Here is a 13,309-nt window from a genome sequence, read left to right on the forward strand (position 1 = left end):
TGTGTCCAGCAATCAGAAAAAATAAATACTAGTAAGGATGTGCAATTATTTATTTGCTTTTATTTTGAAAGTTGAAACTTAAAAATGTGTAAGTGATCTTCACATTTTAAACTACATTCATATTTTCTGAATTTGAATGTGTTCAAGCCACTTTTGTGCGTGTGTGTGTGTGCACAAACTATAGTTTCACATATTAGTTAATTTATTGAGGTGATCATCCTCTGATTAATCACAGTAAATACAATAAATAACTACTCTGTGTTATTGCTGACATCAGTTCTGAGGGCGAAATCACTTGCAACAGAAGTAGGGGGGGTCGGGCCGGCTTCTGCAGAAACCATGAAGGGAAATGTGCAGAACATGACCTCAAGTAAGACTTAAAGAGAGAATAAATCAAATAAATGAAGGCAGCGGAACAAGCGGCTGCAGCGTTTTTGTGGTTTGGACTGGTTCAAACGTGTGAGTCAAGAGGCCGTTTTGGGATGGACCAGTGTAATAGAAGGCCACATCAGAATCCATGCAACTAAAATATAATGGAATGGATATTAATTAACCACATTTAATAAAGTTGGTTAGAATGTGACATGCAATAAATGATAAATAATGTCTAAAGGCTGCAGTGGCTAAAACAATATAGAAAAGAAGAGGACACAATTACACAGCTAAGCAATAATTAAAGATTTTATAAATGCATATGATCACATTCTATTATAGAAATGGAAGAAAATAAACCACATGAATTGTTGTCAGAACCATGTCAAAATCAGTATCAGCTTAACTGCCAAGTAGTTTTTCATACACAAAAAAAAACTGACTTTGTGTTTTAGTGCATAACATTAGTAGCAAATACAAATGAATAGTACAGTTTTTCTCTTTTAATGTACCATTTAATTTACCTTAAAGCCAGTACATGCTCTAAATATTTGCATAAATCTGTCAAAGGTCTCACAGGCTGCTCTTCCATTTAAACGTGCTCATTTAGAGGCAGACGAAGCACCTGACTGAACAGGCGATAAGGGCACAAAGACAGTGTAACCTCCAACATGCCGTCTGAAAGCGTCAATACAGATGTTATCAGAGCAGCCAGACACTGGTGTAAGCGTGAATGCATTTAACTTTTACATCACCTCCCCTTCTCCCTCAGCGCTGCTGCTCTTCACAACACACACACACACACACTCCCTCTCTCTTTTCTCATCACCACCCCCATTCGGCGACCTCACCGTCAGCCCCCTCACACTCACCCACTCGCTCCCTCAGTCTCAGATTGCACATGCAGATACACAAACAGTCACACATGAGTCCATTTGAATTGCAAGTGAGCTCTAGTGAGGAGGAGGTAAACAGAGGGAACAAGTGAGGAGACCAGCAAGCAGGGGAGGAGGGGGGGGGGGATAAAAAAGAGTGACAGGAGAAGGGAGAAGGAGGCTTTCGCTGACTGGATGACATTCACACTGTGTTTAGCAGGACGAGCCTCCACGTGTGAAGGACTAGGGAGTGAGCAGAGCGTCTCACCAGGGGCGCGCCGGAGCTGGGAGAGCCCTGAAGGGACACCTGAGCCCCTAAACAGACACCTTCCTGAAGTAAGGGGAGCTCATGGGAGTCAGTGGAACACCCGACAACAACCTGCCGTCGCTCCTCCTCTCCACTCCTCTCCTCGCAACCGGCTCTCATCCATCCCCCCTCTCCTCCATCTCCTCCTCCTCCTCCTCCATCCTCTCTCATTTTGATCCCATCCCTCACTCCCTGCACCAGAGAGGAAGAGCGTGCACTGAGAGAAGGTAAGGGGGTGATGCATGCATGCATGTTGTCCTTGCAAGAGCATGTGAGTGTGTGAAAGAGCGTCTCAAATGTCAACTGGTTGTGTAAGTCTGCAACTTGTTTCTGTGTATCAGTTTTTTGTGCGATCTCTAGAGGGTTTCCTTGAAAAAAAAAATGCAGGATACTTTAACTATACCATCAGGTTTTTGTCCAAGGTTGTGGTGTTTTCTGTTGTTGTTTCCAAAGAAAAGTGTGACTGCGGATGGAGAGACTTAAAGTAGCAAAGAAATGGCTGTGAAAGTGTGTGAGAGGGAAATGCACGAGGAGAATGAGGCACAAAGGGACAGTAAGGAAGAAGGGTTAATGTATTCAAAATGTACACGCAGCGAGGTAGAAAATCAGCCGTAAAATCCTATCAAGTTCCATGGTCATCGCATGTTCCACCCGTCATCCTCTCTTCAACCCCCACCATGAATCACAGGCCGAGTTCTAGTAGTTTGGGGGGGGAGACAACGGATCCTGCAGGGACCACCCCATGCCATTTAATCTGTCCCTGCCCACAGATAACAGAAGGCAGATGGTCCTGCCAGAGCCCAGGGAGATAGAAGATAGCTAATACAATGTGCAGACAGATAGCACACACAGCACTCAACCTGTCCCTCTGAAACTGAGCCTGCATCAACTTCTAAATAAGGAGGCCAGATGAAGTGAAAAAGCAGACAGGAGAAGGGGGAAAAAAACGAGGGAGGAAGAGAGAAAAGATAAACAGAGCACGGCTCAAGTATCTTTAATTAAAACCCAAACAGTTTCCAGAATAAATGCAGTCTGGGATAAACATAATAGAAAGAGGAAACTCAAAAAAGAGCTGAGCAGCGAGTGAGTAAGTGAGTGAGCAGGACCATCAAAGTCATGAGCTCCTGTGTTTAAAGGAGAGTGTGTATTTATTTATAGAGGGCGGTAGTTAAGTTCACTAAGCTCCCTCTCTCTGTAAGACCCAGCCTTTTTGCCTTATGAAAATTCAATTGGCCATAATTTGCTGAGGAGCCGTATGCATATTTTATCAGTGGGTGCGTTTTGAAGAAACAAGCCCGCCAAGCTTTTTTGTGTCTCATCTTGAAGACTGAATGAAGCTGGTGGGGGGAAGAGTGTGAGAGAGAGAGGGAGAGAGAGAGAGAGAGAGAGAGAGAGAGAGAGAGAGAGAGAGAGAGAGAGAGAGGAGCTGTGAGGTTGTGCAGCCGTCTGGAAATATGTGACACGCTGGACATTTGGCACAGGGTCTAAAGTAAACACCAATCAGCTTCATATGGCTGGCAAAAACTCAGAGACAAATTCATTGCAACCTTGTTGCTTGGCAATCTCCTCTGATTCCTCTCTTCTTCTTTTTTCAGTTTCACTTTCTACTCTTTCCCCTCTCTCCGTCTTCTTCCCTCTAATTACTCCAAGATCCAACATCCTCCTCTTCTTGCTCTCCATTTCCACAGCCCTCCCTTCCTCTGCCTCCCCTTTCCTCTCCTCCTCCCTCCCATTTCAATGTGTTTTTCTCTCCCGCTGCATGTGTCTCAGCTGAAGCTTTATGGGTCGTTCACTCCCCTCTTTCTGTGCAAGGATAATGAGCAGGCGCTTCTGTGCGACTTTGTAGCTGTGCGACGGTTTGTGAGTTTGGATCTCGGAGCGTCCCGGGGCCCACAAGACTCAGATGTACCTTCTGTAAGCTGCCTCCGTGGCTCCACTGTGATTGTCATCTGATCTATAGGGCACAGCGCTGACATAATACACCTTGTTAGGGGAAGGCGGGGAGTGTGTTTGTGAAGACCGTGTGACTTTGAACAAATGTGTTTTCTCTGGGGACAAAGAGGAACAGTGAGACCTGTAATCATGTACTATCACTAAATCACAGCCACATACACACCCGAAAGCACACATACATGTAGACCAGACAGTGAAACTCTAATAGAGAGTGAGGGAATAAAATAAAAGATGGAGAGAAACATCTGACACTCTTGCATTAATGTATGCTGATTGGATTTGACTGCATCAGAGCACCTCCAGGTGTTGTTTGTGTACCTCTCTGCACACCAGCATGGCGTCACTTTCTCCTGATAACATGCCTGCTAATAACCATAATGAAAGATATTTGGAGAACAGACCCATTTGAACCGTCCAACTAAAAATAGAAATGTAGATGCAAAGGCATCGACTTCAGAGCGATATTAGCAACCCACTTCACACTTTGAAAAGTGGTGCGATGGGTGATTTTTTACAGTGAGTGTCAAGCTGTGCTACACACACATCCCAGAGTAATATAGCATGGCAATTTCTTTTCCCCGGCATGAATAATTCTGTCTGAATAGGATAGGATGTTTCTTCATATCAATGAATCATCAGCTGCTACAGCTCTTTAGTGTCTGTGTGAATGGTACAGTAGGAATTTAACTAAGTGTGTTTGAGTGCCTGACTGTGAGTGTGTGTTACTGATGGGCTCTGATTGATGTTCCTGACCTTTCCACCGTGCGTTTTCAGAGTCTGGGAGGTATCCAAGACGTGGGGACCGAGGAAAGTCAAAGAGTAGAAGACGGAAAGCGAGCACAGAATCGTCGGCAATGGCGCTCACGACCTTCTCCTGGTGTCTGGGTGCAGCTCTGGCGCTGCTCTGGGGCCCCTCGTGGCCCCAGGTGCACTCAGCTCTGGCACCTGAGAACGAGGTGCCGCTTCGCCCGACTACATGGCTACCGGAGGGGAAGATCACCTCTGTAACGCTCCCTAAAGGACGAACCCGCAGGTAACAGATGGGAAGTCTTCATGTGGTATGGTTTCTGCTTGCCATGAGGGTTCAGCAAGAAGATTTTTAATATTGATGAATCTGTTGATGAATGAGGTGCAGTAATCAGGGGTGGAAAAAGTACTTTAAAAAGCAGTTGAAAAACACTCCTTTATAAGTAAAAATCTTGCAGTAAAATGTTCAAATTTTCAAGTAAAAGCACACCAAAAGTAAAAATTATGCAGATTGGCCATATATTCCATTATTAGACTATAATTATGGATGCATTAATTGTCACTTAGTGTTTAATGAGAAGGTAAATAAATTACAGTGGCAAAAAGTGCAACATAAGTGCAATAAAAGTGCAACGTGACAATATCTTAAATGAAAACAAGATCCTTATTTGATCCATTTAGTTAAATAACATCAAGATTAAAATCCATTCAAGTGTCAATTGTTAGAGTTTGAGTTGATTCCATAAGAAGGCGTGGTGGTAACATAGATCAGAAAGGTATGAAAGTTTATTACGTGAAGTTAGAAAATAGTGAAAATCGATCTAAGTTTACTCAAGTTCTTCGTGTTAGTTTGTCTGATTAGTTTCCCCAAATCTAAAGTTAATTATATGAATTATATGAATGGAAAAATGGGGGAAAACTGCAAATGCTAACATTTCAGGAGCAGGAGCCATCAGATTTTGGCAACATCCTTAATACATGCCTTAAATGATTCGAAACATAACTAAAAACTGTACATTTACCATATATTACAAATCAGTATGTTACTGAAACTCATGTTTCTAATGCAAATGAGTCATTGATAATCCAAACAGAACACTGCATCAGTTTGTTTTACTTTTGGTACAAGTTTAATCCAACATATGATGCTAAATATGTTTTTCAAACTCAGCAACACACTAAATTATTCATTAAGATAAAAGAAAAGGGAAATTTTCTTCTATTTGTACTTCACGAAGACTCATAATCAAATCTTGACATCTGCTTGTCCTTCCTGCTTCAGCAACGTGTCACCAGCTATTCTCCGTAGCCACCTTTTTAGATACAGAGGCTGATTCCAGCAGCACTGTTGAGAGAGGGAGAGGAAGTGGAGCCCATTTGGCCTGAACCCGACACAGCAGTGCCAGTGCTCGCTTTCCGAATATGGGAGCTGAAAATTGCGAAATGCATCTCCCTGTGTGCTGCAGTCTGTCCACCAGTGCAGTCATGCAGAGCCACATGGCAAATAATGGAGAGAAAACACCGATTCAGAAATTAATCACTCTATTAAATAAGCTGCAATGTGCCCTTGAGAACAACAGTGTCGCACATCTGTTTGGAAACAAACGCCATCTGCACAACATCGTGAATAATAGTGTTTGTGCAGAAGTAGAACCAATATTTACAAAGAAACAGCTATGCGGTTACTGAATTCTCACTGTAGAACAATTCTACAAAACTCTTTTTCTACTCAGGTGTCTGAAGAAGTCGACTGAAGAGATAAAGAACAGTGGCTGAATTGAAATAAGACCAGACCAGCACAGCTTGAATGTTAAAAAGCATCTGAACTTCCATCAGTTATGCAAATCTGCAATCCAGCATGCAGTAACACTTCTTAAAAAATCTCATCACAGAAAACGTAACTTCATAGTTTCTATGCTAAGCACGATCCCAGATGGTTGCAGCAAGCCGGCAGATATCCATCTGAAACTGTCAGTGCAGTCTTATCATCTGATTCCCAGGTCACCTCTCCTGATCTGCTATCAAACCACTGATCAGCATGTAGGCAAATGGAAACACAGCGACTGGCATACGTTGAAATTGTCGAGCTTTAGCATAAAAACCCACTATAACCAGACCACCTTATCATAGAATCGTCCAACAAAATGAAAGAATGTTGCACAGCATGCACTGGGAGATATCTAGTCTTCCCATCGTTCACCTTGCAGTTGAATGGAAGCAGCATGTTATCTGTTTGACATTCCCCCCCATGAAGAATCAAACAACTTCTCGTGGTTATCGTTGGTGCTTGTTCACAGGTTGTACTTCACGCTGAAGAAGAAAGCCTCGGCGATGTCGGTGACCGTCAGCCCCTGCGACCTCCCCATCGAGTGGAGCTTGGCCGCTCGCACCCTGAAGGACAAACCGCTCAAAAGCCTGCAGTGTGAGTGGAGATAGTAAGACCACAAACACCCACTTCACCTCAATCCTCTGTACATCTGGCTAAGCTAAGACGATCAGTTTGATATTATCATGACTGTATAGGGATTTAGTGAAGGGCAGAGACTCTAATCTTTGCTTGAATCTGTATTTGTAGAGTTTTGGAGCTGCTTTATGACCAAAATGTGCAGTGAAAACATAGAGAAGATGACGAACCAACAGGAGATAAAAGGGTTTTTTATGGGGTTTTGCACTGTTTGTTTGGCAGCTTAGAGGTCACAGCTTTAATTTATTTCCACTGTTAAACCACATTCATAGACCAACAAACTGATTTCTATCAAACAATCACTTCACTGCTGAAGCATTAATGTATTTTGAAAAGCGATTGTCTCCAAACTTTCAGATATTCTATCTCTTTATCAGTACAATGTGCCCATTTGTTCAAGTTCAAAGCACGGAAAAGGACGATATATTTTTCTAAATGCCACCCATTATCTCTGGCAAGGACAGAGACAATGAGTGTGATCATATCTGGCTGTCGCATCATCATAAATTTTATCCGAGGCTTCGGATTTTTAAAGAATCGTAAAACACACACAGAAAACGGCTGCCAAGTCCCAACTCAAATATTGAGTAAACAGTAAAATAAAACTGGGCCCTGCAATATTCTGTGGCGAGCAAACCAAACTAATTAAATAAACTCAGAGGATTAAACTTGCGACGGAGCAGCAGAATTACACAATAAGTGCTCAAGTGAGAGCAATCAGTGCTCAAAGTAAACCACATAATCACATTTCAAGCCTAAAAAAGGCACAGATTTCCGTCTCGGACTGGTCCATGAGCATTTTTCCAGGTTCCCCTAAACAAGCTTCTCTACATGTTAAAATAACATTATGAAGTTATAAAAATGACACATGAATCATTCAGACCCCGAGCTCATGGGTCCCCATCGCCAGTCTGAATTATTCACTTTGATTCTGTAACATTTGGTCTCATTTGAGAGGCAATTTTTCATCTCGCCGAGACATGAACTGTGCAGACCAGTTGTGGTGAATTTTTTTTTGTTTTTTTTCATGTTTATCCGCCAGTTGCGTCATTCAAGTGGCGTGTTTGTTCTTCAAAATGAAAACACTTGAGGTGTGAATGAAAATACTGGTGACCATTTTTTGAAGTGGCAATTGACATTTTGCTGATTTATCTGTTCGTTCATTAGGATTTTCTATATATCAGACAGAATCAGTGGGGTGAGCTGTAGTTTTAGGCAGTTTGAAGTAGTTGTGCTTTTAAACTAAAATATAAATTGTTAAATATAAATTATTACTGTTACTGATTTCTACCCTTCAATTCTAAACTATTGTGGCGTAAATATCACTCAAAGTAAAAACAACCCACACACAAAGAATTAAAGGACTAGTTTGGCTAAAAAGCTTGAGAAGATATAGATGGAACTAGAGCTGGAGGAAATTAGCTTAGCTTAGCAATAAAGTCTGAAAGCAGTAGGAAACAGCTAGCTTGGCCCAGAAGCAACTCTAAAATAAATTAGCAAACAGTAATATGTTTGTCAAATTTAAACATAAACAGAGATGGAAAAACTACAATTAGGCTTTTACAGGGAGTTATTTGATGAAATTATTTCTTGGCTGAGAGCAGCGACTTCCTGGAGTCTCCACTGGTTGCCTGGCAACCTCGTCTGGAGGTTACACTGAGATAACTCCATAGATAGTACATGTAAACAAATGTGGCAACTGATAAGCACTTCTTCAAAACTGGCAAAGTATTCCTTTATGAATCGCAATTTGCGGCCTGATATAAGATAATCCAGTGTTTTGTTAGATTTTTGTAAGATCCCTTCTGGGTCTGTTACATGACATTGAGAAATATTCTGCTTTGATTTAAAATTAGTGCCTGAAAATTCTGTCAAATCCTTCAGCCTAATTTAAAAGTCCAGAATCTATGAATACGCAAATATTAGATGCATTATATATATGTCCTACTTTACCAAAAAGCCCGTCCTCAGTGTGTCTACTGAAGGCTGCAAGTTTCCACAGAACACTTTGTAAGTTCCATCTTTGTAAGTATTTGATGTGAAGTGAAGAGAAAGTTCCTTTCTTCAGCATATGAATGTGAAATCAGCCTTCTCGTGTCAAACTGTGAACATACACTACAGTTCAAAAGTTTGGGGTCTCTTAGAAATGTCCTTATTTTTTAAAGAAAAGCATATTTTTCAATGAAGATAAGCATAAAATTAATCAGAAATACAATCTAGACATTGTTAATGTGGTAAATGACTATTGTAGCGGGAAACGGCTGATTTTTAATGGAATATCTACATAGAGGTACAGAGGAACATTTCCAGCAACCATCCCTCCTGTGTTGTAATGGTGCATTGTGTTAGCTAATCATGTTGAAAGGCTAACTGATGATTAGAAAACCTTTGTGCAATTATGTTAGCACATGAATAAAAGTGTGAGTTTTCATGGAAAAAAATTGCAAAATTGTCTAGGTGACCCCAAACTTTTGAACAGTAATGTACATCGTTCTGCATAGTGAAAGTCAAACATCCAAGTGAAGCAACAGTAAGCAAGATGCATTTTTGACTTCATCACTTTCTTTCTTTCTTCACAGGGAGCACCAAGAAGAGCGTGCCCGAGGTGTGGTGGCAAGGTCCTGCGAGTGAGGAGAAAATACACAACTTCGCCGGCAATACGGTGGACACCTACCAAGGTCCTTCCTATCCTCCTGCCTCCATCTACATCCTGAGGCTGCGCTCCAAACAGCAGAACACCAGAGCTACAGTGTTCCTCCACGAAGGCCTGGGACCTTCAGGCATATTCCCACTGCTCCCGTCCGACCCACGAGTTCACACATTAGGTGTCGGTATGACCAGTGTCACCCTCAGCTGGGTGCCCAGTGCCTCCATAACGAGCCTCCCACACACACAGAACAGCTACGACTACTGCGTCCTCGTCAACTCTCGGCAAAACTACCACAGTCTTTGTGCTGCGCAGCAGAGCATGAGGAAGGAGAACAACCAGAAGCAAGAAAAGAAGGAGAAAAAGAGGAGAGTGACTGTATGGCCAATTTTAAAAGAGTGGTGGTGGCAGCAGTGGGACAGTTTCCCTGAACCCCAGAGTTCTTCGCCTTCATCCCTCACGAATGAGTTTGCTGATCTTCAGTGTGCATGTGACGGGACGGAGAGTGTCTGCACCGTTTCTGACCTTCTCCCTGACACCCAGTATTACTTTGACGTCTTTGTGATTGACAGGCTGAATGGGACTAGTTCAGCCTATAAGGGGACTTTTGCTCGGACACATGAGGAGGCTCGACCTGCGATCACCACGCTTCGAGAAGGAGAGCTGAGATGGGTGACCTTCCACGACAGAAGCTCCAAATCAGAGCAGTTCTTCAGTTTCCGTCCTCGCGGTTGGCAGCAGAGTGGCCTCCTCACCTTGCAGAGCTGCGGAGGAGATGAAAAGGTCAAGGTTACTGTGTCGAGTAAAGGTCAGGTTTTGACCTCTCAAGCTGTAGGAGGGGATTTAGTGCACATCTGGCTCCAGGGAAGTCCTTCATATCTCATCCACTTGGAGCAAGAAGGAATTACCTCTGGGCAGATCGCTGCTGGTAGAGACCCAGCGATCCCAGGAGGCCTGATGGCTTCAGTCAAAATGCAGACGTCATCCGCCTACCACCGCAGAGGAGTCCCATCTCTGCCCTCCACCTTGCAGATAAAGTCTTTCAACCGGTTACGTGGTTGCAACAGCGTCACCCTTGCCTGGATGGGCACAGAGGAGAGAAGTCTGTACTGTGTGTACCGCAGAAAGCTAGGAAACCGCGAAGCAGAGTCCACAGCTCTGACTGCACCCTGTCTGGGGCCGGAGTCCCGTTCCGACACCGAGAGGGTTCTCTGCAAGTATTTCCAGGAGCTGAATCCTCGACGGGCCGTCACTACAGCTGTGATCGGGGGCCTGGAGCCAGGAATGGCCTATGTGTTTGATGTCTATCTAATGAGACGCTGGGGGATCCCTGTCAAGTACGCCAGCAAGATGGTGAAGACTAGAAAGGAATGCTGAGCTGCCGCCCCCTACAGGAGGTTTTGAAACTGTCCCAATTTAGGGGAAAATGCATCAGCCATGGACATGCTGTAAAGACTGACCGAGAGAACGAAGCCATTTGACTGCTGTGGAGAGACTGTTACCATAACGAGGACATATTCCCTCTGGAGGAGCGATGGTTGTCTTCAAACTCCACTTACGCTGTCGGTGCAAGCGGATGGGAAGCGTATGAAAAAGATGTGCGCACCAGCAAAAGTTCATAACATTTACAATACAACTCTTGTGCTTTTTGTCATTTTGTTTTTTCGTTGTTGATCATGATAATGATGTGCCAGTTGTCCAAGTGCTTATTTTGTGTCTGAGTACAAAGGACAGACGAGGTTTGTGATGACAGAGAGTCGATACAACAACAACAACAGAGACTGTGCCAAATATGCAACAGAAGCAGATGGGGCAATAATGAGATAACATCTGAGACAGGACGGCTTTGCAGTGTACATCTCCAATGCTGCATATTGTACAGGCTTAGAAACACAGATGGGTGCAATCTAAAGATGCTAAGTTCAAAGTCAGTGTGTATCTTTGTGTTCTGCTTTCGCATGAAGCAGTGAAAAATACTTAGTGACTTGCCTCATTGTCTTTGATGTATTCTTGTGCTGCTTCAAACTCACCAATAAATACTAGGGTGTCTGTATGCTCTTGACTGACTGATCAATTATGTGAACTGGACGGTGAAACTTGATTTTCTTACGTCCATATAGTTTTTAGGTTGCTTCAATTTTTACTATATTAGATTAGGCGTATAGAGTTCAATCCCACACTAATTTATGACATTTATTTATGGTAAGATTAAGAATATTCAGTTTGGTAACTACATGTGACTGCATTGGAAAGACTCAGATTGAAATATTAAAAGGAAATTTAAACCATGTTTCAGATAGAAGGAATGTGTTTTAAAGTAGCTTTGCATTGCCAGGCTAATATTGTTCATGAAGGCATATTTGTTGTTTGACTGCTAAATAATACCTTTTTTTTTCACATTTTAGTCCTAAGGCTGCGTGAAAAATAGACCAAATATTACCTACAGTCAGACATTACTTTATTTTGGCTCTAAACTTGTCATAATGGACTTTGGAAGTGCAGCCGTTTCTACCAACGTTACAATAAAATTTTTCAAATGGATTCAGGGCAGGGTTTAAAATTAAAAAAATTCTAATGTAATAATTCATTTTCAGTTAATATTGAGACTTGCTAAATTCTGCATACATTTTTGAACGTCTTTTTGATACCTAGCAGGCATCAGTGAACTAAATAAATATAGTTATACCCAGTGCAATTCCATGTAACCAACAACGTACAGTACAATATATGCAAATGGGTGACAGATTAAAGGAAAAACCAACAGAAAGTGTCTTAGCAATGTGTTGAGCCGCTACATGCCACCAGAACAGCTTCACTGTGCCTTGGCGCTGATTCTACAACATCCTCTGCTCTACTGGAGGCATTGAACACCATGTATTTGATGATGGTGGTTGAGAATGCTGTCTGACACGATGGTACAAAATGTCTGACACATGTTTGACTGGGTTGAGATCTGAGATTGACTGCAAACACCATAGCATGTGATTTACATCATTTCACACTAGTAAAATCATTCAGTGACTCCTCGTGCCCGATAGATGGGGGTACTGTCATCCTACAAAAGACCACTACCAATAGGATACAGATGTTTCATCAAAGGATAAACTCTGTAATAATTTGCATCCCTTCCCTCTCATGGGACAAATGGACCATGCCATATGTATAATGAAAGGGTTAACTGAGGTAAAATGTCCTCAATTGGTAAGATGAAGCCTTTTTTGGTCATATTTTTACTGTATTGTTGTTTTTCCCAATTGGTGGCAGAGCGCAGGGTCAGCCATGGTAGCCATGGCCCCTGTAGCAGGCATTGTTGGGCCCAACAATAGCACAGCTTTGATCCTCTGACTGCTAGCCCAGAGACTTACCCGTTAACCACCACTTTACCCCAGATAAGAAGCTGCCCCCACCACATTCATTTCAGGTCCTTTCTTAGATGATAATGACCTCAATGAACTTTAAATAGTATTGAAATCATTTCACTGGTCTGAGGAGATAGAAAGGAAAGGGTTTGAGGTGAGATGATGTAATATTCTGACAAAACAAAACAAGCCCCTGTGAGTTTTTAGCAGAATATCCATAAATGAACTCTTCTTTTCTGTATTACTGTATTTACTATTACATTAATATTACTATATTACTGTATTTACTATTTGAGTCATGTGTAGCATTATCCTTTAGGTCAGAAAAAATAAAAGTATTTTGCTTAATATGTGCAAATGTAAGCACAGGGCATCTCTTGGACATCAATGACTTTCAAAATTCTAGTCTTAATAATGACTTTTAATTGTGCACACTATCATCTAATACCATAACATCACAGATAACCAGCAGTAAAATGTATTATTTGTCTAAAAATAGAACTAGCTGGTTTTGTTAATCGGAAAATGCTGTGCTATATTACTTACCAAGATATATATGAATTCTTTGCTGTAGGTTGATCATTT

The 13,309-nt window shown here is 42.1% G+C and overlaps 1 protein-coding gene across 2 annotated transcripts; it reads left to right on the top strand.

The window, feature by feature from the left end:
- The first annotated feature begins 1,233 nt into the window (after positions 1 to 1,233).
- ndnfl (neuron-derived neurotrophic factor, like) lies at positions 1,234 to 11,418 on the top strand. Of its 2 annotated transcripts, none has more exons than XM_022198349.2 (4): positions 1,234 to 1,781; positions 4,282 to 4,540; positions 6,552 to 6,676; positions 9,298 to 11,418. In XM_022198349.2, the coding sequence occupies exons 2-4, from the start codon at positions 4,362 to 4,364 to the stop codon at positions 10,740 to 10,742; spliced, it is 1,749 nt and encodes a 582-aa protein (XP_022054041.2). In that variant the 5' UTR covers positions 1,234 to 1,781; positions 4,282 to 4,361; the 3' UTR covers positions 10,743 to 11,418. The 2 variants fall into 2 exon arrangements, with proteins under 2 accessions (XP_022054041.2, XP_051816034.1); XM_051960074.1 differs by lacking the exon at positions 1,234 to 1,781 and adding an exon at positions 1,802 to 3,468.
- Positions 11,419 to 13,309: the final 1,891 nt, after the last annotated feature.

This window comes from Acanthochromis polyacanthus, chromosome 15 (assembly GCF_021347895.1).
Source record: "Acanthochromis polyacanthus isolate Apoly-LR-REF ecotype Palm Island chromosome 15, KAUST_Apoly_ChrSc, whole genome shotgun sequence".
In the NCBI taxonomy this organism is placed as follows: domain Eukaryota; kingdom Metazoa; phylum Chordata; class Actinopteri; family Pomacentridae; genus Acanthochromis; species Acanthochromis polyacanthus.